This window comes from Lithobates pipiens, unplaced genomic scaffold (assembly GCF_037356315.1).
Source record: "Lithobates pipiens isolate NorthernLeopardFrog02 unplaced genomic scaffold, aLitPip1_a1.2 Scaffold_8, whole genome shotgun sequence".
Taxonomy (NCBI): Eukaryota; Metazoa; Chordata; class Amphibia; order Anura; family Ranidae; genus Lithobates; species Lithobates pipiens.
The window spans coordinates 538,734,895-538,761,310 of NW_027507903.1; the positions used below are offsets into that span (position 1 = coordinate 538,734,895).

The following is a 26,416-nucleotide window of genomic DNA, read 5'->3' on the forward strand; positions in this document are numbered from 1 at the left end:
TGAATATAACACAGCAAATATATTACAAGTAACAGATGTTATAAAGGTGCCCTTGCGTAAGGCAGGTAGGATAATAAAACAAATATAAGCATGGCACATTGTTATAATATTCAGGGAGATTCTGGCATTAAATATAATATGACATCTGAGAAGGCCATGTGGTTAAGTATAAAATGCTAGTATATGCAACATTAGTATTCAGGGGCTTTTTGTGTACTATAGGACATCAGTAAGGACCTGTATCAGCTGGATGGTGTGGAATTTGAACACTTAAGCCCTTATCTTCCCCAGCTCTGCCCAGCCATCTTTGGTCCTTTGTTTCAGGCATGCTGCTATTTTAGCTAGAGTTCAGATAAAGAGCAGTATAAAAAGTGGGGGGTCTGCAAACTGAGGGTCAGGAGACGCAAGGAGACAACAGAAATGGTAAGTAAGCAGTGTGTGATATGTATAGATTAGTTCGAAAGGAATAGATGCTGGCTCAGAAAAAAAAACACTGTGACATGTTCTCCCAACTAATGTTGCATAGTAAAGTTTCCATTTTATATGTGAAAATTTGCATGGTTCCTTTATCAGTCTCTGATTTTCCACCATGCGTCAGGATTTCTAAGAATTATATTGAGGACGTTCATCATACTTATATGAAAGTCATTATGTTATGCTCAGGTAAGGATCTTTCAGGACAAGTTAAGTGAATACATAATAGTGCAGCTGCAAATAACAGATGTCAGAAAAAAAATGGAAGTTATTCAATAATTCGTCTTCCTGCAGTAGGTAATTACAATGGGATAGGTGCACATGTGGAGATTGTCATTGACTGTCTTACCGCTCCACAATGCAGTATACCTGGGGACAGCACTATGACAAGTCCAGAGTAGCACAGAACACCAAACTCAGGTTAAAGTATCAACAGCCACAATGAAATGTATGTAAGAATTTTTTTTATTAACTGAAATTGTATAGCAAACAATTGCTGTGACCATTTGTGGTCACTTTATAAGATCATACAACTCATTCCCAAACCAGAGCTCCTCAGTCTACCCCAATTATTACTGGCAAGGGTAGGACAGTATATGGATGGCACAATAATTGCACCTCTTTGTAATGTTTTTTCCTTCTATAATTATAGCTACATAATTGTGCTCAAGTGTTGACCGATGTGGAGTACAGAGAGTGGCAGTGTACACAAAGTACAGATGTTTTCCATGCTAATGTAGATTATTGCTGAAATAGTGGAAGAAGGATAAGGAACAGGATGGTGCTAAATGGTAGAAGCTTTTCTGGAAATATATGCACCAAATACAGTCAGCTCTACAAAATGGGGTTGTTTTACTAAAGACAAAAAGCTATTCATCCATGTGCAGTTACAGTTTGCAGGGGAACTTTCCTCGGAGCTTCGTGAATGTGGTGAAGTCTCACTTTGCAAAGAATACCCAATCACAAAGAGCATTTCTGCTTGCACTTGATTGGGTGATGGAAGTCAGCAGAGCTTACCTCATTCACTAAGCCCTGGTGCAAATTAACCCCTTGGCGCCGGCACCTCCTGGCGCCAGCACATCCTGGCACCCTTTAAGGGGTGTCAGATGCCGGGAGGCGGAGCAGGGTTTATGATCAAGTGACTACCATGATTGGTTGTCACAGCCATCACATGATCGAGAAGCTCCAGATTGAAAGTAGCCATTACCCATCGGTAACTGTGTCAGGAGCGTGCAGGGTGCACGTTCTCGACATTTACATACTGGTATGCAAATATGGCATCAAGGCCCACCCGCCAAGAGCCTATTTTCCTTTAGTAAATCAACCCCTGTATTCTCTTCTTCTGTCTGCTGTCTAGCCCAGGGCAAAGCTACACCAGACTAGCTGTCATTCTGATTTAATGGCTACAGTTCCCTCAGTTTCAGTCAGTACTTTGAAACAAGCATGCAGATCGGGAATCTTGACTTAAAGTGGGAAGTCAAAAAAAAGGGGGGGGGGAAGTTCCACTTTAAGTCCTCCTCCCCTGCCACATTTGGAATGTCATTTTTTTATGGGTATCGTGGTTTGACAGGTGATCCGAGTGGAAGTTCTTCTCTCTCCCTCCCTCCCTGCAGTCTTCTGGGACATGTCACAGGTCCCAAAAGACTGCGGAGACATTCACAAAGCGCAGTGTAATTCCTGCATGTACAGTGTGCAGCCGGCTGTGAAACCAAAAGCAGCAGCTGCCCACAGTTAGGATGCCTGAAACCTGAAGGCCAGTAAAGAACTAACCCGGGTGAGGACATCGATATTGATATTGGATCAGCACTTCTTTTAGGCAACTAATATTTTTAAGTAATGGCATCCTCCTACCTTTTTCTCAGCCACAAGCTTGTATTAAGGTAGAAGCAGGAAGGGTCTAATGAATTTAATGATGGTGCTTCAGTGCCTTTGCATTTGGCAAGGGAATGTAATGAATTTGTGCAAATGCTTACTTTACCAAAAAGGTAAACTGCAGCATTTTGGAAGTTAGGTGTGCATTCTCACAGGATTTTGCATACCCAGAAGGAAGGAGTGAATTGAAAGCAGTTATAAGCCGAGACCGAAGCAAGTTTTTTTTTTTTTTTTTTGAGCCTTAAATTTTAAATTCTAGGTCTATTATACAGTCAGCATAATGATTAAATAGAAGCTTGGAGTCAGGGCACTGTTTTCTATTTGACCTTTCTGGGACAAAAATGCCATCAAAATTACTAGCCCCGGGTTACCAGTGCCAAACGGTAAAGCACTGTACAAAAAATACCTGTCCTTGCAGGATATGGTTAATCTTGAGCAGAAGTGAGAAATCTGTGTCCACATTTCTCAACAATCCCAATGCCTAGTTTATAAAAAGTAGAGAAAACGATCTGCCAGACAGGCAATACTTTTAGCACATATCTCCTTGGCAGAATGTTTAACATTCCTTATCTCTCCTGGCTGTGGCAGCTTAATGTGCATATAAAAGATTATACTATTATCAAAAGATACAAAATTCATATAAAGCAGCAAAACAATTATATATTTAGAATTTAACTAGTACAGTAAAAAAAACTACTTTATAAACTTAACACGTCATGATTCAAAAATTCTATTTTTTTGTGCTGCAAAAGGTATGCTTTGTATTAAAAAAAAAAAGAAAAGAAAAATGATCTCTTGCCAGCCTCCTCTCCAGTATGTTCCAGCAGGGGGTTCACTTTCTGATGAGGTGTGTATGAGCAAGGGGAGGGTATGACTTGTCTGTTGAGGTGAGATCAATGTCACACATTTTGCAAAGCTTTAGCAGTTAGGGAAACCTCAGCTTCCTGTTACATCCAAACTGATGATTTAAACCAGTATTAAACTCAAAAGTAAACATCTATTATATTGCACCTTACCGATTTTTAGATGTGATGACTGCATTTGTTTTCTTTTTAGGCTTTCTTTCTTCTATTTTCATTGTTCTCTTCACGATGTATCAGTTACAGGGAAGAGACAAACCATTTAACATTGGCAGGGGTGTTCACAATGATGAGCCTTTATTTGTTTAAAATCTTTATACTAAAAAAAAAAAAAAATGTTTGCTGTATGTAACTGCTTATAAAGTATGAGTTGGATTTTGTCTTCAAATTATTAGTGTATCTAAATCTGCTAGAACATTTACCACTACACCCCCCCCCCCCCCCCCACACACACTACCACCCTGGCAATGCTGCTGTCTGCTGTGCCCCCTGTGCTCATTCATTCAGAGTGGAGGCACTCTAACACAGGAGGTGTGTTATTGGCCAGATCACCAGGTGAAAACAGAGCAGAAGAAGAAGCCTAAAAAAAGAAAACTAATACAGCCACTATATCTAATGTTTTGGTTGTCCCCTGCAGTAGCCCTGGAAACCGGCCAAGATTCACGTGACTGGCCTTAAGGTTGCGCTAAATCAATATTTATAATGCTCGTATTTATAAGGGGAGGGGGGGGGGTTAACAAACACTTTAAGTTTGCATTTTTCTTTTCCAACAATTTTAATTATTATTTTTTTTAAAATTGTACAACACGAGTACAAACTTTTACAGAGTCGATTCAATAACGTATTTAAATTGACTTAAACAATTAAGCTTTTAACAGAGAAGTTAGCATTTTTCACTCAAAAAAATACCCTCTATTGCTCTCAGCCGCCTTCAAATCTCCAAATTATCTTTTTTTTTGAGCCGCTGTGATTCTCCATGGTCCCCACTGTATGTTGGAACATAACCACGCTTTCTAATGCCTTGTACACACAGTCGGACATTCCGACAACAAAATCCGTCAGATTTTTTTCCGATGGATTTTGTCCTAAACTGGTGTTGCCTACACACGGTTGGACAAAGCTGTTGGAAAATCCGATCATTCGGAACGTGATGATGTTCGTTCGTTACGATAGGACTATGTTGAGGCTAGTAGCCAATAGCTTTGGTCTCGTAATTTGATCTGCGCATGCGTGCCACTTTGTCTGATCGGAATTCTCTACAAACGATCGGATCCTGCTCTAAAATTTCCTCTAGAGCCCACACACACACAATATAATCCGATCGGACCTTTTCCATCAGAATTTCCAACCATGTGTACAAGGCATTACTCGCTCTCAAGGTAGACTAGGGACTATGAACTATGGGATTTGTAGTATGCATAGGGCAGTGTACATGACCACAACTAACATGCACTGCTTGTTCTGCACAAATGAAAATTAGTGTGAAAAAGAGAGGTTAGAGAGCTCATAGAGGACATTACAAGGAGGCAGATAGACACAGTAAGAAACAATTTCATGAAAAATAGATTACAGGGCCATTAAGTAGTAGATATTTATGGATTGTTTTTTGAGAATAAGAATGTCATTTAGTGTCACTTTTAAGCTGAGTAAACTATTTGGATGTGTGGCTATATATCTTAACCACTTACAGACCAGATGATTTGGCTGCTTAATGACCAGAGCATTTTTTGCGAGATGGCCCTGCGCTGATTTAGCTGACAATTGCGCGGTCGTGCGACGCTGTACCCAAACAAAATTGACGTCCCTTTTTTCCCACAAATATAGCTTTCTTTGGTGGTATTTGATCACCTCTGTGATTTTAATTTTTTGCGTTATAAACCAAAAAAAAGAGTGACAATTTTGAAAAAAAAAAAAAAACAATATATTTTTTTAATTTTTGCTATAATAAATATCTTCAAATGTTTTTTAAAAACATTTAATTTCTCAGTTTAGGACAATATATATTCTTCTACATATTTTTGGTAAAAAAAAATAAAAAATCGCAATAAGCGTATATTGATTGGTTTGCGCAAATGTTATAGCGTCTACAAACTATGGGAAAGATTTGTGGCATTTATATGGCATTTTTATTATTATATATTTTTTTACTAGTAATGACAGTGATCTGCGATTTTTAGCGGTACTGCTACATTGCAGCAGACAGATCACACACTTTTGACACATTTTTGGGACCATTGACATTTATACAGCGATCAGTGCTAAAAAAATGCACTGATTACTGTGTAAATGTCACTGGCAGGGGTTAACCTTAGGGGGTGATCAAGGGGTTAAATGTGTTCACTAGTGTTTCTAACTGTATGGGGATAGGACTGGCTGGGGGAGGAGACATATTGTTGTTCCTACTTAGTAGGAACAAACAATATGTTCGACTCTCCCCTAACAGAACAGGGTTTTTTGTGTTTATACACATACAGATGCACCCATATAGCGATTTGCGATAACGAACCACTTTGCCGACGTATATCGGTGTGAGCCAGTTGGCAAGTGGTTAAACGTTACCAAATAAGTACTGTATAAGTAAATGTGACTAACTACTACGGTACTAGCTCTACAATGACCAAGGTAAATGACTTCAAGGAGGCTTGCATATCAGACCAAGCTTTGCAGGTAAATTTGAATGCATCTATCATATCATTCCAGCCCTGTCTTTTATGTCCTAAGGTGTCAGTGCAGTGCTGACCCACCAATTTTCTTATCCAGCCTAATATATTTTAGCATTATAAAATATGCCATCTTTGTTTTTTCTTACACATTTCTTCATACACTATCCAGGCCAGCAGAAAAGCAGTGACACGTGGTAAAGCTGCAGCAAAACGTGCCCAGCGAGGTTCTTCCAATGTCTTCTCAATGTTTGAGCAGTCACAGATCCAAGAATTTAAAGAGGTGAGAATATGATATATCTTAGCCTTTTTAACATAAAAATGTCTTCCTACCACAAATCTATCACCAAGCGTGTCAAAAGGAAATCTGTAAAGCCCTGTACACACAGGGCAAATATCAGGTGGTATCAGCTAGTTCAATAGAAACCAGGCAACATTCGGCCAGCGTGTACGGCAGCCGGTCCAACAGAAGCTGGCCGAACATCTGCTTTCTGATGAAGGGGCATGATCAGATTTGCTGAGCAGCAGCCAATCAGCATCTGATCAGCGCTCTCAGCCAATGGCACTGACCAGTATGTTCTGACGGGGTTAGGGGGGACGGGGGTCAGGGGCAGTGGCCTTGTCAGAAAACAAAAGCTCAGGGGGAAGATCACTGTACTAACATCAGTTTGTTAGTACAGGATCTCCTCCAGATCTCTTCAGTTTTTTTTTTCGTTCAGCCCACAGGGTTGAAGTAAAAAAAAAAAAAAAACAAGATAGTGTGTACTAGAGCTGCACAATTAATCGTTAAAAATCGTTATCGCGATTCAACCCCCCTCACAATCTTAATACAGCATTTCCCTGATTCATGTTAAGCGGCATAAGACTAAACCTTTTTTTGACACTTGTTGCTTACAAGTTAAAATCTGTATTTTTTTTGCTTTAAAATGACTTAGAACCCCCAAACATTATATATATATATAGTGATGGACGAACTTCCGACGGGACGTTTCGCGAACGCGAAACGCGAACGGACACAAACGTTCGCGAAAACGACCGTTCGCCGCGGGCTCCATTGACTTCAATGGGAGGCGAATTTCGCAAACCTTTAGGTCGAATTTGCGGCCACGGGGTAATTATTAGGGGGTAGCACGTAGTCCCACCACCTGGACAATAGCATAATACATGTATGAGGTGAATTTGGGATCGATAACTACAAGCATTTTTTTTTTATTTGGGAAATTGTTCTGACAATTCAGGACTATGGAGCTAATGAAGGCAATGGAGGAGAGGGAAGGTCAGGGACCAGGGTAGGCAAACAAGAGGGTGCAGGAGATACAGAGCACTGACAGCAGCACCGTAATACAGAGCACTGACATCAGCACCGTGACATACAGCGCTGACAGCAGCTCCGTGACATACAGCGCTGACAGCAGCTCCGTGACATACAGCGCTGACAGCAGCTCCGTGACATACAGCGCTGACAGCAGCTCCGTGACATACAGCGCTGACAGCAGCTCCGTGACATACAGCGCTGACAGCAGCACCGTGACATACAGCGCTGACAGCAGCTCCGTGACATACAGCGCTGACAGCAGCTCCGTGACATACAGCGCTGACAGCAGCACCGTGACATACAGCGCTGACAGCAGCTCCGTGACATACAGCGCTGACAGCAGCTCCGTGACATACAGCGCTGACAGCAGCTCCGTGACATACAGCGCTGACAGCAGCTCCGTGACATACAGCGCTGACAGCAGCTCCGTGACATACAGCGCTGACAGCAGCTCCGTGACATACAGCGCTGACAGCAGCTCCGTGACATACAGCGCTGACAGCAGCTCCGTGACATACAGCGCTGACAGCAGCTCCGTGACATACAGCGCTGACAGCAGCTCCGTGACATACAGCGCTGACAGCAGCTCCGTGACATACAGCGCTGACAGCAGCACCGTAAGCAGCCCCAGGAGGAAGTCAGCACAGCACAGGGATGGTGTGATCCCCTCATAATAAGAACCCCCAGGAGGAAGTCAGCACAGCACAGGGATGGTGGGAGCCCCTCATAATAAGAACACCCAGGAGGAAGTCAGCACAGCACAGGGATGGTGGGAACCCCTCATAATAAGCAGCCCCAGTAGAAATATGACACCGCTCAACCTCTTCAAAGAGGAGGGTAGGGGCATATAGTACGGTGTGCTTTTTTGGGTCAGGGAAGTGAGCCAAATGAATTAAGAAGGTCTGTGTGCTTGATTCCAAAAATTGTTTATAGACATATACATGGTCTACTGATCACATGTGTTGAATTCCTCCGAGATCCATGCCTCATTCATTTTTAGAAATGTGAGGTAGTTAACACTGTCGTGAGCTAGGCGAGTACGCTTATCGGTCACAATCCCCCCTGCTGCGCTGAACGTCCTTTCGGACAGGACACTGGATGAGGGGCAAGCCAACAGTTCGATTGCAAATTGGGCAAGCTCTGGCCAGAGGTCAAGCCTGCCCACCCAGTAGTCTAGGGGTTCATCACTCCTCAGAGCGTCCACATCGGCCGTTAACCCAATGTAGTCGGACACCTGACGGTCTAGGCGTTCCCTGATGCTGGATCCGGATGACACCTGTCGATGGGTCGGCTGAAAGAATGACCTCATATCCGAAGTCACCAACACATCTTCAAACCGGCCTCTTCTTGCAGGCGCTGTTGGATTGGTACCCGCAAATCCTTCTCTGGGAGTGGGAATTGCTCCTCTGCCAGCGCACGCAAAAGCAGAATGCAGCATTTCTCGAAGCAAGGCCTGGAAGTGCTGCATTCTGACAGCCCTCTGCGACGGCGGTAACATTTCCGCCATTTTGTGTTTGTACCGGGGATCTAAGTACGTTGCCACCCAGTACTGGTCCTTGACCCTCATGCTTTTTATACGGGGGTCCCTATTAAAACACTGGAGCATGAAGGCCCCCATTTGCACTCAAGCGGAAGGTATGTGGTGGTGGTGGTGGTGTTGTTGGTGGTAGTGTCTTTGGGGGTGCACATAGCAGAGAGTGAAGAAGAGGGTGCAGATCGAGAGGATGAGGAGGGTGCAGAAGAATAAGGCTGAGTGAGCCACTCAACCAAGTCTGGTGCGTCCTTTAAAGTAATTGAACGCACCTTCTGCAACTTCCCACTTTGGCTCAAGGCTGTTGCTCCTGCCCTACCCCTACCACCCCTGCGGAAGGGCCTGCCTCTTCCTCTGCCTGTCATTTTTTAAATCACCCTGTGACAAAACTCTTAGTCCCTATACCGCTGAAGGACTGCTGCAGTATAGGGCAGCGGTCAGCAGTAGTGCACGTCAACCCTATGTATTGTGGACCGATAGCGGTCCTTACAGAACAGCAGACTGTACTGCACTCAGGCCTATGTACCGTAGCACCCTATACCAAGTTACCAGTCCTTATAAAAACTTTTGTGGACCAAGCAGGTTGTGTGTTAGTGTTTAGCAGACTGTGCGTCAGTCCCTATACCGCTGAAGGACTGCTGCAGTATAGGGCAGCGGTCAGCAGTAGTGCACGGCAACCCTATGTATTGTGGACCGATAGCGGTCCTTACAGAACAGCAGACTGTAACGCACTCAGGCCTATGTACCGTAGCACCCTATACCAAGTTACCAGTCCTTATAAGAACTTTTGTGGACCAAGCAGGTTGTGTGTTAGTGATTAGCAGACTGTACGTCAGTCCCTATACCAATGAAGGACTGCTGCAGTATAGGGCAGCGGTCAGCAGTAGTGCACGGCAACCCTATGTATTGTGGACCGATAGCGGTCCTTACAGAACAGCAGACTGTAACGCACTCAGGCCTATGTACCGTAGCACCCTATACCAAGTTACCAGTCCTTATAAGAACTTTTGTGGACCAAGCAGGTTGTGTGTTAGTGATTAGCAGACTGTACGTCAGTCCCTATACCAATGAAGGACTGCTGCAGTATAGGGCAGCGGTCAGCAGTAGTGCACGGCAACCCTATGTATTGTGGACCGATAGCGGTCCTTACAGAACAGCAGACTGTACTGCACTCAGGCCTATGTACCGTAGCACCCTATACCAAGTTACCAGTCCTTATAAAAACTTTTGTGGACCAAGCAGGTTGTGTGTTAGTGTTTAGCAGACTGTGCGTCAGTCCCTATACCGCTGAAGGACTGCTGCAGTATAGGGCAGCGGTCAGCAGTAGTGCACGGCAACCCTATGTATTGTGGACCGATAGCGGTCCTTACAGAACAGCAGACTGTAACGCACTCAGGCCTATGTACCGTAGCACCCTATACCAAGTTACCAGTCCTTATAAGAACTTTTGTGGACCAAGCAGGTTGTGTGTTAGTGATTAGCAGACTGTACGTCAGTCCCTATACCAATGAAGGACTGCTGCAGTATAGGGCAGCGGTCAGCAGTAGTGCACGGCAACCCTATGTATTGTGGACCGATAGCGGTCCTTACAGAACAGCAGACTGTAACGCACTCAGGCCTATGTACCGTAGCACCCTATACCAAGTTACCAGTCCTTATAAGAACTTTTGTGGACCAAGCAGGTTGTGTGTTAGTGATTAGCAGACTGTACGTCAGTCCCTATACCAATGAAGGACTGCTGCAGTATAGGGCAGCGGTCAGCAGTAGTGCACGGCAACCCTATGTATTGTGGACCGATAGCGGTCCTTACAGAACAGCAGACTGTACTGCACTCAGGCCTATGTACCGTAGCACCCTATACCAAGTTACCAGTCCTTATAAAAACTTTTGTGGACCAAGCAGGTTGTGTGTTAGTGTTTAGCAGACTGTGCGTCAGTCCCTATACCGCTGAAGGACTGCTGCAGTATAGGGCAGCGGTCAGCAGTAGTGCACGGCAACCCTATGTATTGTGGACCGATAGCGGTCCTTACAGAACAGCAGACTGTAACGCACTCAGGCCTATGTACCGTAGCACCCTATACCAAGTTACCAGTCCTTATAAGAACTTTTGTGGACCAAGCAGGTTGTGTGTTAGTGATTAGCAGACTGTACGTCAGTCCCTATACCAATGAAGGACTGCTGCAGTATAGGGCAGCGGTCAGCAGTAGTGCACGGCAACCCTATGTATTGTGGACCGATAGCGGTCCTTACAGAACAGCAGACTGTAACGCACTCAGGCCTATGTACCGTAGCACCCTATACCAAGTTACCAGTCCTTATAAGAACTTTTGTGGACCAAGCAGGTTGTGTATTAGTGTTTAGCAGACTGTGCGTCAGTCCCTATACCGCTGAAGGACTGCTGCAGTATAGGGCAGCGGTCAGCAGTAGTGCACGGCAACCCTATGTATTGTGGACCGATAGCGGTCCTTACAGAACAGCAGACTGTACCGCACCCAAGCCTATGTACCGTAGCACCCTAGACAGACCAAGTTACCAGTCCTGATAAAGAGCTTTGTGGAACAAGTGAGTTGTGAATGATTAGCAGACTGCAGCAGAAGGGCAGCAGTCAAGTATAATATTCTTTCTATATTTGGAAGAAAGAATATTATACGTGTACAAGCCTATTACCGTACCACTGATACCAGTCCTGAAAAGAACCTTTGTGGAACTAATAGTAACAGCAAGTCTTTAAAATTATCCTCACTGCCTGACACACTGCTTCCTGCCTGTCCCTATACAAATTGGCAAAAAAGAGTAGGCTGGAACGATTAGCTGGAACAGCTCTTTTGTGGACCTGATAGTAACAGCTAATGATGATGATGATGATGATGATGAAGAAAGACTAATCTGGCTGAGCTGTCCCTAAAATAGCAGCATACAGCGCTCTGTCCCTTTATCTAAACTGACAAAAGAAACTCAGGCTGCTGACCTAACACCTATACCAGTCCTGAAAAGAACTTTTGTGTACCAAATAGCTAGCGTTTTCTCTGTCCCTACTCCACACAGGATCCTTTCCCTACAGTGACAGAAGAAAGAATGTAAAATGGCCACCGGATCGGGTGTATTTATAGGTTAGGGGGAATGTCCAAGTGTCCATGAGCTGTCATGTCTCAATTGGTTGTCCTGTAACACATGATAAACGTGTCACGAAAGGTTAAAGTTCTTGTATACATTAAACACGTAAGTCCGCCGGGGCGAACGACGGAAAAAGGCGTTCGAACCCGCGGACGGCGAAAGTCGGAAATTCGCCGCGAAACGACCGCCGGGCGAAACGTTCGTCCATCACTATATATATATATATTTTAGCAGAGACCCCAGAGAATAAAATGGAACTCTTTGCAATATTTTATGTCACGCGGTATTTGCGCAGGAAAAAATATACTTCAATAAATTAAAAAAAACTAAACAGTAAAGTTAGCCCAATATTTTGGGTAATGTGAAAGATTATGTTACACGAGAATCATGATCTTTATTCTAAGCAAAAAAATTGTGATTCTCATTTTATTCCCTAATCGTGCAGTTCTAGTGTATACTATTACTAGGCATATAGCCTACTTGCTCTGCACTGGTACAAGGTAACAAACTGGACAAAACTGAATGGTCCTCTAGTCTAGGGGTTGGACAGCTTTGTGCAGCACAAATGTTAAGTGGAATACAAAGAAGTATCCTGTTGTTTGAGGGCATTATCACCATGAGGTTAAAGAATATGTAAACCCAACATATCCCTGATATGTGCCTGCTATACCATTTACTTGTATAAAAAAGTATCCTGTTCTCCTTGTATTGCTTCCTTTGTGTGAAATCCCTGCTGTTCCTGTCAGTCCCTCTGCTCTCCTATTAAAAACTGCCCATACTCACCTTAATCGGGGCGTGACCGGATGTCAGGGTGAGAGGTCGCGGCGGGCTCAGACCTACCGCTCGCTCCAGAGACTAATGCTGCCAAGGTAGTGTGGAGGAGGAGGAGGGAAGGAGAGGCCGAGCGTTGTGGAGCCGAAAACGAGGGGACGCTGTGAAGCCGTGACACCACGAAAGCGAGATCAACGGTACACTCGGTTGTTCGAACGGCGCGACAGTGGAGATATGTGGAGGTCGCCATAGGAAGCTCTCCCATAGAGGTACATCGATCCCCACGTAAGAAACCCTGTGAGAGAGGGACGCAAAGCGAAGGGAGGGATTGAGCGATACCTCCCCCCCGGTAGAAGAGACGTAAGACCCGAAGGTATGACTAGGAAAAGGGGGGTGGAGGAGGCGACCACACATAATGGATCACAAACACTACGTAGTTCCAAAGATAAGGCTGGCCACTCGACCGGGCGGACAGGCGTTGCTGCTGCTGCCGCCGCTTCTAAACTGGAGCAATATGCCCATACGCCTAATCAGACCCCAAACCAAACACCTAGAAAGAACGTGCAAGTCGGAGAGGGGCGGCCGCAGAGTACTGCAGCCGTGCAAACGGTCGGAAGGAAAAGCCAGGGTTTGACGACCGAAATAGAGCCGACAAGTTTAAACAAAGTAACATGTGTGGCAGTCCGGTCGGACACTACGGGTGTAATGGGTGGAATATCGGATGCACAAGCATTCGTGAGTAATCTCTCCTTGGAGAGGGGGACTGGATGGGACACTGAGATAAGTACAGAAGGAGAAATTTGGGCAAAAGGTAAAGAACCATCACTAAAAGAAATTCTTTCTGCGGTGAATACATGTAAATTATCATTGGACGATGTATCAGACCAATTAAAGCAGATAAGAGAAGATGGGATAAATCTTAAAAATGAAGTACAGAAAACTGCGGCCCGTATATCAGATATGGAGGAGAGAGTCAGCCAGGTGGAGGATGAAGTACTCCCGTTGAAACAGGAGATGCAAATGATGAAGGGCCAGTTAAATTTGTGTATGGCTAAAATGGATAATATGGAAAATATTATACGCAGGAAAAATATCAGAGTTTTAGGTGTCCCGGAGAAAAGTGAAGGCAATAATCTTGCTGAATTCATGGAAATATGGATAAAGGATAAAGTAGGGAGTGAGAAGCTATCAAGATTTTTTGCAATTGAAAGGGCGTGTAGAATTCCGTTTAGGATGGTGGAAGGAAGAAGTTATCCTAGACCCATAATCATCCAATTGCTGTCCTATAGAGATAAAGTTGCTATCCTTCAAAGAGCAAGAGAACTGCGTAACCTTGAATATAATGGGATAAAGATTTCATTGTATCCGGATTTTTCCCCAGAGTTGCAAGGACAGAGAGCTAAGTTCATAGAGTGCAAAAAGAAATTGCAGAGTCTTAAAGTGAACTATGCATTGCTTTATCCGGCAAAGTTGAGGGTATCAGCATTTGGGGAAAACATATTTTTTAATAGTCCAGAAGAAGTTAAGTCGTGGTTGGAGGAAAATAAATGTCTGCTGCAACAGAGGGAAACGCTGTAGTATGAAAACAGAAAGAAAATGGACAATTTTTTCTTTTTTTCTGGACTTAGAGGGAACGTCCCCATATTGCTCTGTTTGTCTCCTTCCCTCTCTCCTTCCCCCCTTCCCCCTTTTTTTTTTTTTTTTTTGGCAGTAATTTGGATTATTGTTCGTTATAGAAATAAGAGTTATGGGAGTGGGTGGATAGGGTGAGCAGGTGGGGAGGATATATCACCCTGGGAGGTAAAAACGGTCATGTTGGAAGCCCCTTAGAAGGGCCCCAAGTGGGGCATGGGAGGGTTGGGGAGGATGAATGGATGAATGATAGTGAGAGAAAGGAGGTTGAAAGGATACGAAAGGGTATAGGTAGGCATGGTAAAGGATTATTAATTGCACAAGGAAAAAAATATATCTATTTAAGTACAGAGTTGATGGGTGAAATTGTATTGAATATGTTGGTCAGGTAAAAGGGCACAAGAAAATGAAATTAAGAGAGGCACAAGGAAATAATATTGCTCAATTTATATAAAATGTGTGTAAAATGTGTATAAGAAATATGGTAAATATGAGATACAAAATATGTGTGGGATTAAAATCTTGGAGCACTGGGAAAAAAGAATTAAGCAAGGGGGAGAGCACGTGTGAAAACACAGAGAAAGCACGTAGAATGGAGAATAAAAAGAACGATATTGTGATTTAGGTCTCAAATATGGGAGTAAGTAGTAAGGTAGGGAATTTCACTAAAGAGGTTAAAATTTGTTCTTGGAATATACGGGGGGTGAAGGAACAGTTGAAGAGACGTGCGTTATTTTCCATGGGGAATATGGGTAATTATGGGATGCTCTGTTTACAGGAGACCCACCTGGACCGTGATACAATCAGTGTGCTAAGACACAGAAAATATAGGATACAATATCACTCTACATACACTTCCTACTCAAGGGGAGTGAGTGTCTTAATAGACCCTGGGTCGGGTCTAACTTGCAGGCAGAGCATCGTAGATGTTAAAGGGAGATATGTGTTCCTTTTTTGTGGTATAGAAGATAGAGTATGTGTGATTGCAACTGTGTATATCCCACCACCATTTAATGCAGAAATATTACATGAACTGCTGAAGTTTATAAAGGATAAGCCCGGAATCCCAGTCATAATAGCAGGGGACTTCAATATGATAATGGATCAAAAAATAGATAGGTTCCCACAGAAGGGCGGTAGTAGGGAGGGTCCTAATGGGCTGTTATTTCAATTCTGTGAAGAAACGGGTTTTGTGGATATATGGAGAAAGTGGAACCCCTTAAAAAAACAGTATTCTTGTCACTCTAAGACGTACTCCACCTTGTCCAGGATCGATATGGTGCTGTGTAATGAAGAGGCGCTGGGGATGGTGGAGAAAGTGGAGTACGAGCCAAGGGGAATTTCGGATCATTCACCGGTAATGTTTTTAATGACAATAGGGAGAGGATGTAGTAGAAGGGAATGGAAGATAAACCCATTTTGGTTGGAACTAATGGATAACATGGAAGAGGTAAAAGGAAACTTAAAAGAATTTTTGAGTATAAATGTGGGATCTACGTCCCCGGGAATAATGTGGGATACCTTGAAAGCCTTCTTAAGGGGGGAACTAATAAAAAAGATATCGCAGATTAAGAAGAATGGGGCTGCAAAGGAAACAGAAGTAAAAGAAAGGATAAGGAGGTCAGAAGAGAGGTATATAAGGGCCCCCTCAGAAGAAAGTTCCAAGGAATGGGAGAAAAATCAGGTAGAATATAAAAGACTTATATGGGAGAAAGAAGAGAGGAAAAGGCAGTTTCAGAGGCAGTCCTTCTTTTGCGAAGGGGAACAAGTGGGGAGGGTATTGTCAATGATTGCTAAATCAAATAGCTCGTCCCCAATAATACCGGCGATATTGGACAGGGAGGGAGGTATGAGGAAGTCAACACCTGAAATAGTGGAAGAGTTTAGAAAATATTATGAGGAACTATATAAAGTTTCAAACTCTGAAGTAGAGGGGGAGATGCAGGAATTTTTTGGGAAAATAACATTACCCAGGCTGTCGGAGGAAGATAGGGAGGGTTTGGAAGCACCATTGACCCTGGAGGAGCTGCAAAAAGTAACAGCAGAAATGACAAATCAGAAAGCACCAGGTCCGGATGGACTGCCGATAGAGATTTATAAAAAATTTGGGGAGATACTTTTACCGGCTCTCCTACAGGTGTTCAATGGCGCTTTTGAAGCGGGACAGCTGCTGCAATCAATGATGGAGGCCACAGTGGTGGTCCTAGCAAAAGAAGGGAAAAACCAATTGGAGACCGCTTCATATAGACCTATATCGTTATTGTGTTCAGATGTTAAAATTTTGGCAAAAGTACTTGCAACAAGGGTAAAAAACATAATATCAAAACTAATACACCAGGACCAAACTGGGTTTATCCCAGGGCGGTCCACAAATATGAATGTGAGATGCACTTATTTAAACATTCAGATTCCTTCAGAAAATAAAGGGAATAGAGCAGTCATGTCCTTAGATGCAAAAAAAGCCTTCGATAGCGTGGAGTGGCATTATTTAAGGAGGGTGTTGGCGGAATTTCAATTTGGCCCGAGATTTATGCAATGGATAAGAGTACTGTATACAGGCCCTAGGGCGAAAGTGAGAATAAATGGGGAATGTTCAGAGGAGTTCCGTTTGGAGAGGGGGACAAGACAGGGGTGCCCTTTGTCGCCCCTGCTTTTCGCCCTCTCGATGGAGCCTCTGGCAATAGCCTTGAGAGAGGCGAAGGATATTCGGGGGTTTAAAAGAGGGAATGAGGAGGAAAAGGTTGCCTTGTATGCAGACGATGTATTGCTGTTATTAGCGGACACGGGGCCTTCATTAGTGGCGGCAATGACCCTGATAAAAGAATTTGGGTATTTCTCCGGACTTGAAATTAACTGGGAAAAATCTGCCCTCCTACCAGTGGATCCCCTCGATATTCCACTGCCAGTACAGGTATCCCAAATAGAAATAGTTAAACAAATGAAGTACTTGGGAGTGAATATGACGGCAGACCCAAGGCAGTATATAGCAGGGAACTTAGTCCCACTTATGTCAAAATTAAAACGTAAAATTAGAATATGGAAGAACCTCCCCTTGTCAGTAGCTGGTAGGTGCAATTTAATTAAGATGGTGTGGATGCCTCAAATATTATATGTTATACAAAACTCACCGGTTTGGATTCCAAAATACTGGTTTAAAAAAATGGAAAGTTTGTTTAGAGAGGTGATATGGAAGAACAATGTGGCAAGAATTAGCTTACAAGTACTACAGAGACCAAGGGAAATGGGTGGGATGGCACTACCTAATATGAGATACTACTTTCTGGCTGCCCAATTACAGTATATGAGGGGAGGTAACCTGGTGGCAGTGACAGGAAGCGGGGCTGGACCCCTGGGGAGGGATACTCCACATAATACGGTCGCGGAAGCCGTGGAAGCCGACTCATTTAGGACCAACTGCCCCACAGTCCAACTGATGGTAAAGTGTTGGGAGGAGGTAAAAGTAATATTGGGGTATAGAGGATATACAGAATTCTCACCAATATGGGAAAATAAAAATCTAGGGGAAATTAAGAAAATGGGGAGATTAGTAGAATGGGATCGGAGCGGCATACATTTCTTAGTACAATTATATAAGGACGGGAGACTGAAAACATTTCAGGAACTAAGGGATGAATATGGGTTACCGGCTTATTACCTCCTTAATTATATACAAATTAAACATGCGCTAGAGGCACAATTCAGAAACAGGAAGTTGGAATGGAGTAAAATGCCTGCACTCAGGAGAATTATAAGTCATAATATATCGAAAGGAGGTATTTCAGAGATCTATAGGTACCTAAAGGGAACAGAACAAGAAGGGGTAATAGAGGAGGAAAAAAAAGCAAAATGGGAAAGAGAGGTGGGCCCAATATCGGTAGAACAGTGGGAAAAGGCTCTGGCATTGGGGGCGAAAGTTTCTTTATCTCCATCAAATAGCATATCTCAAATGTATCTAATCCATAGGGTATATTACACTCCTCTTAAATTGTATAGATTTGGGTGTAGACAGGATGCAGAATGCCAAAGATGTGGGGACCGAAGAGGAGATTTAATACATATGATTTGGCGATGCCCAAGATTATATAGATATTGGGTAGGAATAATAGGGGAAATTAATAAAGTGTTTGGGTTATCACTAGAAGTAGAAGCTAAAATATGTATAATGGGATTGATAGAAGAAGAGGAGGTAAGAAGGGATATCCATACAGCAGTCATTAGATGCCTTTTTCAGGGGAGGAAATTAATTGCGTGTAAATGGCAGAGGAGGGAAGCGCCTACAGTAAAGGAATGGATGGAAAGGGTGAAAGATATAACATAAAAAAGGAGGAATACATATATAGGAAAAGAGGTAATTATGGGAAGTTTGTTAAAATATGGGGAGAGTGGGGTGTGTAAAGGGTGAGTAAGTTACGAGAGTGATGGATGAAGGTGGGTATGAATGAGAGGCGGGGAGGGGGATGGGAGAAGGGAATGAGTAATTTGTTTAAGTTTGATGTTATTTAAAATTTTCTTTTGTATAAATTGTGAATGGAATATTATTGGCGGAGGGAATGGGAGGGGGAGAGGGTTGACAGGGGGAGGGAGGATGGGATGGGGGGATAAGGGTAATTTGTTTGTAAGGGGAATTAATGTATGTGATTACTTTGTGGCAATATTTGTAAACTTGAATATAAAGCAAATAAAATAAAAAAAGTTTAAACTTTAAAAACTGCCCATACTAGGGAGAAGAGCACAGTATGGTTAGTTCTCTAGCCATGCTGGCAACTAAGTCAGCCTGCTCTCCTCCAATAATCAGACTCGTTCTGACAACCCCCCCCCCCTCCCCCCCCCCCCCCACACACACACACACACACACACACACACACACATGCACAGCCACTCACTGGGAAGTTTAATGTGCTACTGTTTTCCTCCCCCAGCTCTTATGCAGCTGAGAACAGAGATTATGTTAAAAGGAGTTGTAAAGGCAGAAGGTTTTTTTTTAATCTTAATGCATTCTATGCATTAAGATAAAAAAAAAACCTTCTGTGTGCAGCCACCTCCCCAGCACCCTCTAATTACTTACCTGAGCCCCATCTCTCTCCAGCGATATCCGCCAATGCCTAAGCTGTCCGGGACACTCCTCCTGATTGGCTGAGACACAGCAGCAGTGCCATTGGCTCCCGCGGCTGTCGATCAAAGTCAGTCAGCCAATCAGGGGAGAAAGAGGGCAGGGCCAAGTTGGGGCTCCGTGTCTGAATGGATACACGGAACTCTGACTCGATTCGGGTGCCCCTTATAGAAAGCAGCCGGCTGAGGGGGCATTCCATAGGAGGGAGGGGACAGGAGCAGCAAAGAGGGACCCCAGAAGAAGAGGATCCAGGTTGCTCTGTGCAAAACCAGCTGCATAGAGGAGGTAAGCATAAAATGTTTGTTATTTAAACAAAAACAAAAAAAGAGACTTTACCAATCACTTTAAATTCTCTGTGTTTAAAATCTCTGTTGTAAAGGTTTATATGGTATTTATGTTTGTTATATCTATACACAAATGTTCAGCCTTTGATTTCTATTTTTAAGCTGAAAGGGTTGTTTTATAAAGCGAGGGTTCACATATACTTTAAATTAGTTCTGGGCCAACTGCCAAGATAATAGCTTATTTGGTAAATGTGACAAGCAAACAATACAGGGACCTATTTCTTCAGTAATCATGACACTAAAGCTATGTTTTTTTATTATGTTTAGGCCTTCAGCTGTATAGACCAAAACCGTGATGGCATAATAAGCAAGTCTGACCTTAAAGAGACATATATGCAGCTGGGTAAGTTACTTCACTTGTGAGAACTGTATAAATATTGGTCATAATGTATCTAATGTTTAAAGTGGGTGTAAAGGAAGAAGGTTTTTTTTTTTTATCTTAATGCATTCTATGCATTAGGAGACACTTGGCTGGCTGGGACTCTCCCTCCTGATTAAGTGATCAAACATCTATATACGCATAGCTGCCAGGGATCTACTCGCTAAACCCCTCTCCCTATTGTTGTGTTTAACAATAAACATATCTTATCCATCCATCGCTGATAAACCATAGCATTGTGGTAACTTGTCCTTACTCTGTGCACTGTCCAACAGAGAGTTAACAATGTTGACTATTCCACCAACCCATCCATATTGCTTACTAGAATCTTCTTCTCTGTTTTTCTCTTTCTCAGGAAAGATGAATGTGAATGAGGAGGAGTTGGAAGAAATGCTGAAGGAAGGGAAAGGACCCATCAACTTCACTGTATTCCTAACTCTATTTGGAGAGAAGCTTAATGGTGAGCCACTAATAGAAAAGGGGGAAAATAGGGGACACGAGGGACATTGGGACTTTATATGAAATACACCACTCGGGTAGGCTAAGACATTATAGTACATATATATATATATATATATATATATATATATATATATATATATATATATAGTATAGTATAGACATTATATTATACATTATAGGATAACACATTATAGTATATACAATGTTCAGTAGTGACAATAATGACAATAATGGGCATAGAGCAGTATTTCATAGATATTTAATTAAATCAGTAAGTATGATACAAAGTAGGTAGAACATGATTAATACAATATATTGATAAGTAATTAATTAAATCAATAAGTATGATACAAAGGAAATAAAACATGATTGATACAATATCTCATAATAAAATTTCTAGCATAATAAACAATGTATCACATAGTAAAATAGATGTCAGCAGTACACCCAAAATAGACACAGACATGATGAACATATAATAAAAAAATAAATCAATGTCTCAACCCTTTGATAAAACCCATGGTATGGATATGGATACTGTGATATGGCAACAAATATGACAGTTCAACGCGTTTCGTGGATTTGTATCCACTCATCAGGAGCAGCTGGTTGGGAATATCTATAATGAATTGTATATAAATAATTAATAATAATTTATAATTAATTAATTAGTACAGGAAGAGAGGGAACAACACCTATGATCCTAACACTCTTACCTGTAGGTATATGGTGTAATGATAGAAACAGGTAAATGGTAAAAATAATTCTGATAAGATACATCGGGGGATGAACCACTATCCACCCGGGAGCTGAGGTAGTGACGAAAACGGCAGCAGGATAAAGCCATCCGAGGAACAAAAATGAGAGGGGTGCACAAACGAGATCCCCCTTCCAACGCTGTGATATTCAATGTAAACCATAGGAGTATACTGTAACAAATAAAAATATGTATATGGTAAGCATATGGGTAATACAATAAAGACTAAAGGAAGGGGGAGTGGAAAAGAAGAGAAGAAAAGAAACTAGGTATGTGATAAGGTGCACTGTGGACAACCTCCTAGTGTAAAAAAGACTAGAAGTGAAATGCAAAGGAAAAATACAATCCCAAAAAAGACAATGATTGATTTACCTATACTAAAGGTGAGCCACTAATGACCACCTACAAAAAAAAACAAAAAAAACACATTTTTGAATGAGCCTTCACTTTTTTTTTTTTGTTTACAATTTTATTTTTTAGGATGTTTTTATTATGTGTTACAATTTTTTACATATTTTTCACAGGCTTTTGCGGGGGGAATCAACTTTCGTGAAATATCTGAGAAAGGGACTGAGGACATAGATTCCTCAAGCACTTTCTCTGCGGCTTCAGCTGCACTGAACAGTGAGGCAACAGAAAGCTGGGCGGGGAGGTGGGAAGCCGGCATACAGTAGGTACGGTAGGGGCACACGGGAGGGGGGGGGGCTCAGGCAGCAAGGGGAAGAGGATCTTTGACAGAGATGTTGATTGGAGTGGCGATAAGCCCCAAATACTGCAACTGATCCCCCTGTGGCTCTCCCTGCAGCAGCTGAAAGCTAATGGAAGAGGAGGGAAAGTCGGAAGCACTGCAAGAGAGGCCTTGGCAGCAGGGGGATCAGAAAATAGACCAATCCCCTATACGGCTTTCCCTGCAGCAGCTGAAAGCAGAGCAGACAAGAAGCTGCCAAACCTCTCTGCTGAGCATGCAAATTTGCTGGTTATCATGCTGATTCTTTTGCCTCTGTGCTTTGAGTCTCCAACCTGGAACAATGATGAAGATAAGGAATTCTGATATGCTTGTTCCAGTTCTGTGACTTAAAAGTACTAAAACTAGACACAGCCAGGGGACTAGAAATGTTAAAAGGGTGCCAGAAATGGTGGCTCCTATACTTTTCTCATGACAGGGTCACTTTTAGCAATTTGGAACAGCGCTATATTCAAACCAAATGCGAGCACAACATAGTTTCTTCACAGCTTTCACAGTATGCATATACTAAGGAGACAAGGCTGAATAATACAGAAGGAATAACTTCTAAGGCCCACAGACAAGGCCAGCAAATAACAAATACAGCTAATATGAAAGCGTTTGCTACCTTACCCACCCTCATGGAGAATATATCTAAATTAACCACTGTGGATCCCTTTAGGCAGTCCAAATCTTGGGGCCCTCTCACAGGTTCTTGGAGGTTTTTGTAGGTTTCTGTGTGCGCTCTAGGGGTTAAAGTTTTAATTTCTTTTGAGTTGATTCATTTATTCTATCTTTTGTAAACAATTTAAGAAATCTTCTTTCAAGATCAAATCAATATTATTTTGATCTGTTGTTGCGAGGCCCTTAAACTGCATGATGCCTATAGGCCGGTGCCTACTCTGCCTGTTTGGTAACATTGAACTAAATAGTGTACACGTTGGCCACTAGAGGGAGATGACCATCACTACTGTACATTAAACATACGTAGGTTGCACCAAACATTATTATTTACAAACTGACACCTGAAAGAGGATGAGCTTTAAGAAACAAACTGTAATGTGAACCTGATGTCTGTTGTTTATGTACTTTAAGCTGTTATTGGGTACATTACATTACAGTATTTTCTCTATAGAGTCTTCAACCCCTAGACGCCGACGTAACACATATATGGGGTCCCACTGCACTGGCCTTTTTTTCTTTGGGGTCACATATATGCATATCTCCTCTTGTACTGGAAGGGCACCACAAAGCGAACTCTCAGCACAGAGACCAGGGTCTCACCAAGAGCCCCAGGTCTCATACTAACGATCGGGATCTGGGTCACCTGATTACTGTGGTAGCCTCTGATTGGCTACCACTGTGATCAGTCTCTGTGAAGCCCGCCCCTGTGTTTCTCTGTAAATGGAGAGGAAGGATACATTGTAACTTTCTTTCTCCTTGCTGAGAGAAAAAAGGTGTGTGTAGAAAAAAAAAATGAAATAAAGAAAAAATACCTAGATCAAGGCTTGATTTTTTTAATTAGCATCAGTGTCAGTGTGTTTTATGTAGGACGCACACACAAAAAAGAAGCAAAATTCACACTATTGTTTCTGGACTGTATTATGGGCACAAGCATCCAATAACATACACATATGTGGTATCGCTGCGATCATCAGGATCAGAAAAAATTATTTTGGGTTGTTCTTTGGTGGTAGGTTATGGTAGTAACAAGAAATATACAGATACATGTACTTTATTTATTTTTAACTATTTTGGGCTAGTTTTCCTTGGGCAATAAAAAAAAAAAAAAATTTATCACCAACTGAAAGCCCAATTTGTTCTGAAAAAAACCCAATGGGGGTTATTTACGAAAGGCAAATCCACTTTGCACTGCAAGTGCAAATTACAAGTGCAAAGTGCACTTGGAATTGCACTGAAAGTGTACTTGGAAGTGCAGTAGTTGTGGATCCGAGGGGGACATGTAAAGAAAAAAAAACAGCATTTTAGCTTGCACATGATTGGATGATAAAATCAGCAGAGCTTCCCCTCATTTCAGATCTACCCCTTAAATTTAGAACAACTGCACTTCCAAGTGCACTTTCAGTGCAATTTCAAGTGCACTTTGCACTTGTAGTGCCAAGTGGATTTGCTTTTCGTAAATAACAACCAAAGACGAATCCACCTGGATGCACAAAGTAGCTGTGATGATATGTACAGTTTTACTAACACACGTCAAAGTTGCAAAATTGTACTTAGGCATTAATATTTGTTTTACCCTTAGGCGTGAAGGGGTTAATATAAAGTTTTGAAGCATTTTTTCTATATTTTGTAAACAATTTAAAAATCTTAATTTTTTCATTAAAATTTTCTTTCAAGATCAAATCAATATTATTTTGATCTGTTGTTGCGAGGGTCTTAAACTGCATGATTCCCATAGGCCGGTGCCTACTCTGCCTGTTTGGTAATCCAGCACTGCATCTGCTCTTCATAATGTAAACCTGACTTAAGCATTCATTTCCTAGGAACGGACCCAGAAGACTCTATACTAAGTGCTTTCAAACTTCTAGACCCTAATGGAACTGGCAACATCAATAAGGATGAGTAAGTGAATTCTACACTGTTAATGCAAGAAGTTATAGGATTTCTAACAAACTCTCTTAGTCTAATTTCTAGATTACCTAGTCCTAGGCAAGGAACCCCTCAAGTTCTATGTAAAGCTGTTAGTTGACTCAAAATTCCTGTAAATCCAAGTATATTGTTAATGCAAGCAGAAACCCAAAAATATCAATAATAAAAAAAAAACTTTTACTAATATAATTGCAGTAAATTGAAATCTGATTAGTAACTATGAATTACACTATGAATGAATTATGAACGCAACACTATGCAAATCATCTTTTCTCTTTGTATATAACAAGGCAGAAAGTCCTATATAACACCAAGATTGAAACAGTCATTTAAACAAACCTGTGGTTAATCACTTTTAGGCTTTTATCAGGGTAGGGAAATAAGACTATTGGAAAAATTAATTATTAATGGTCGCTATCTTTTTTCCTGTTTTGTATTAGTTAAAGGTGGAAAGGGATAGAGATGTGCCACTGCCAACCAAAAAATGTCTATGTTGACTGGTAGTTATAGACAGTTTAGCACATTTTGCAACTATGTGGAGCTAGAAGAACTCTACTCAAGTTACAGTGCCTTGCAAATGTATTCACCCCCTTGGCTTTTTACCTATTTTGTTACATTACAGCCTTTAGTTCAATTTTTTTTTTTTTTTATCTGAATTATATGTGATGGATCAGAACACAATAGTCTAAGTTGGTTAAGTAAAATTTGAAAAATATATACATGAAATTATTTTTCAGAAATAAAAAACTGATAATTGACGTGCGTATATGTACTCACCCCCTTTGTTATGAAGCCCATCATTTTTTGAAAGGCCCCAGAGGCTGCAACAGCTAAGCGCACTAACCAAACACTTCCATGAAGACCAAGAAACTCTCCAAACAAGTAATGGACAATGTTGTTGAGACGTACAAGTCAGGTTTAGGTTATAAAAAAATATCCAAATCGTTGATGATCCCTAGGAGCACCATCAAATCTATCATAACCAAATGGAAAGAACATGGCACAAGAGCAAACCTGCCAAGAGACAGCCGCACACCAAAACTCACAGACCGGGCAAGAAGGGCATTAATCAGAGAGGCAGCACAGAGACCTAAGGTTACCCTGGAGGAGCTGCAGAGTTCCACAGCAGAGACTGGAGTATCTGTACATAGGACGACAATAAGCCGTACGCTCCATAGAGTTGGGCTTTATGGCAGAGCGACCAGAAGAAAGCCATTACTTTCAGCAAAAAACAAAATGACACGTTTTGAGTTTGTGAAAAGGTATGTGGGAGACTCCCAAAAGGTATGGAGGAAGGTGCTCTGGTCTGATGAGGCTAAAATTGAACTTTTTGGCCATCAAAGAAAACGCTATGTCTGGCACAAACCCAACACATCACATCACCCAAAGAACACCATCCCCGCAGTGAAACATGGTGGAGGCAGCATCATGCTGTGGGGATGTTTTTCAGCAATCGGGAATGGGAAACTGGTCAGAGTTGAGGAAAAGATGGATGGTGCTAAATACAGGGATATTCTTAAGCAAAACCTGTACCACTCTGTGTGGGATTTAGGGATTTACCTTCCAGCAGCACAATGTCCCCAAACACACTGCTAAAGCAACACTTGAGTGTTTTAAAAACATGTAAATGTGTCGGAGTGGCCTAGTCAAAGCCCAGACCTCAATCCAATAGGAAATCTGTGGTCAGACTTAAAGATTGCTGTTCACAAGTGCAAACCATCCAACTTGAAGGAGCTGAAGTCGTTTTGCAAGGAGGAATGGGCAAAAATCCCAGTGGTAAAATGTGGCAAGCTCATAGACT

General features: G+C 42.2%; 1 protein-coding gene across 1 annotated transcript in view; it reads left to right on the forward strand.

Moving 5' to 3' along the window:
* The first annotated feature begins 305 nt into the window (after window positions 1-305).
* MYL7 (myosin light chain 7) overlaps window positions 306-26,416 on the forward strand; it is a 29,705-nt gene continuing 3,594 nt past the window's right edge. Inside the window, exons 1-5 of the mRNA XM_077469682.1 lie at window positions 306-423; window positions 6,039-6,149; window positions 19,951-20,026; window positions 20,418-20,522; window positions 24,510-24,588. Coding sequence (XP_077325808.1) covers window positions 421-423; window positions 6,039-6,149; window positions 19,951-20,026; window positions 20,418-20,522; window positions 24,510-24,588 — 374 coding nt within the window. The 5' untranslated portion in view covers window positions 306-420. The remainder of the gene's footprint in view (window positions 424-6,038; window positions 6,150-19,950; window positions 20,027-20,417; window positions 20,523-24,509; window positions 24,589-26,416) is intronic.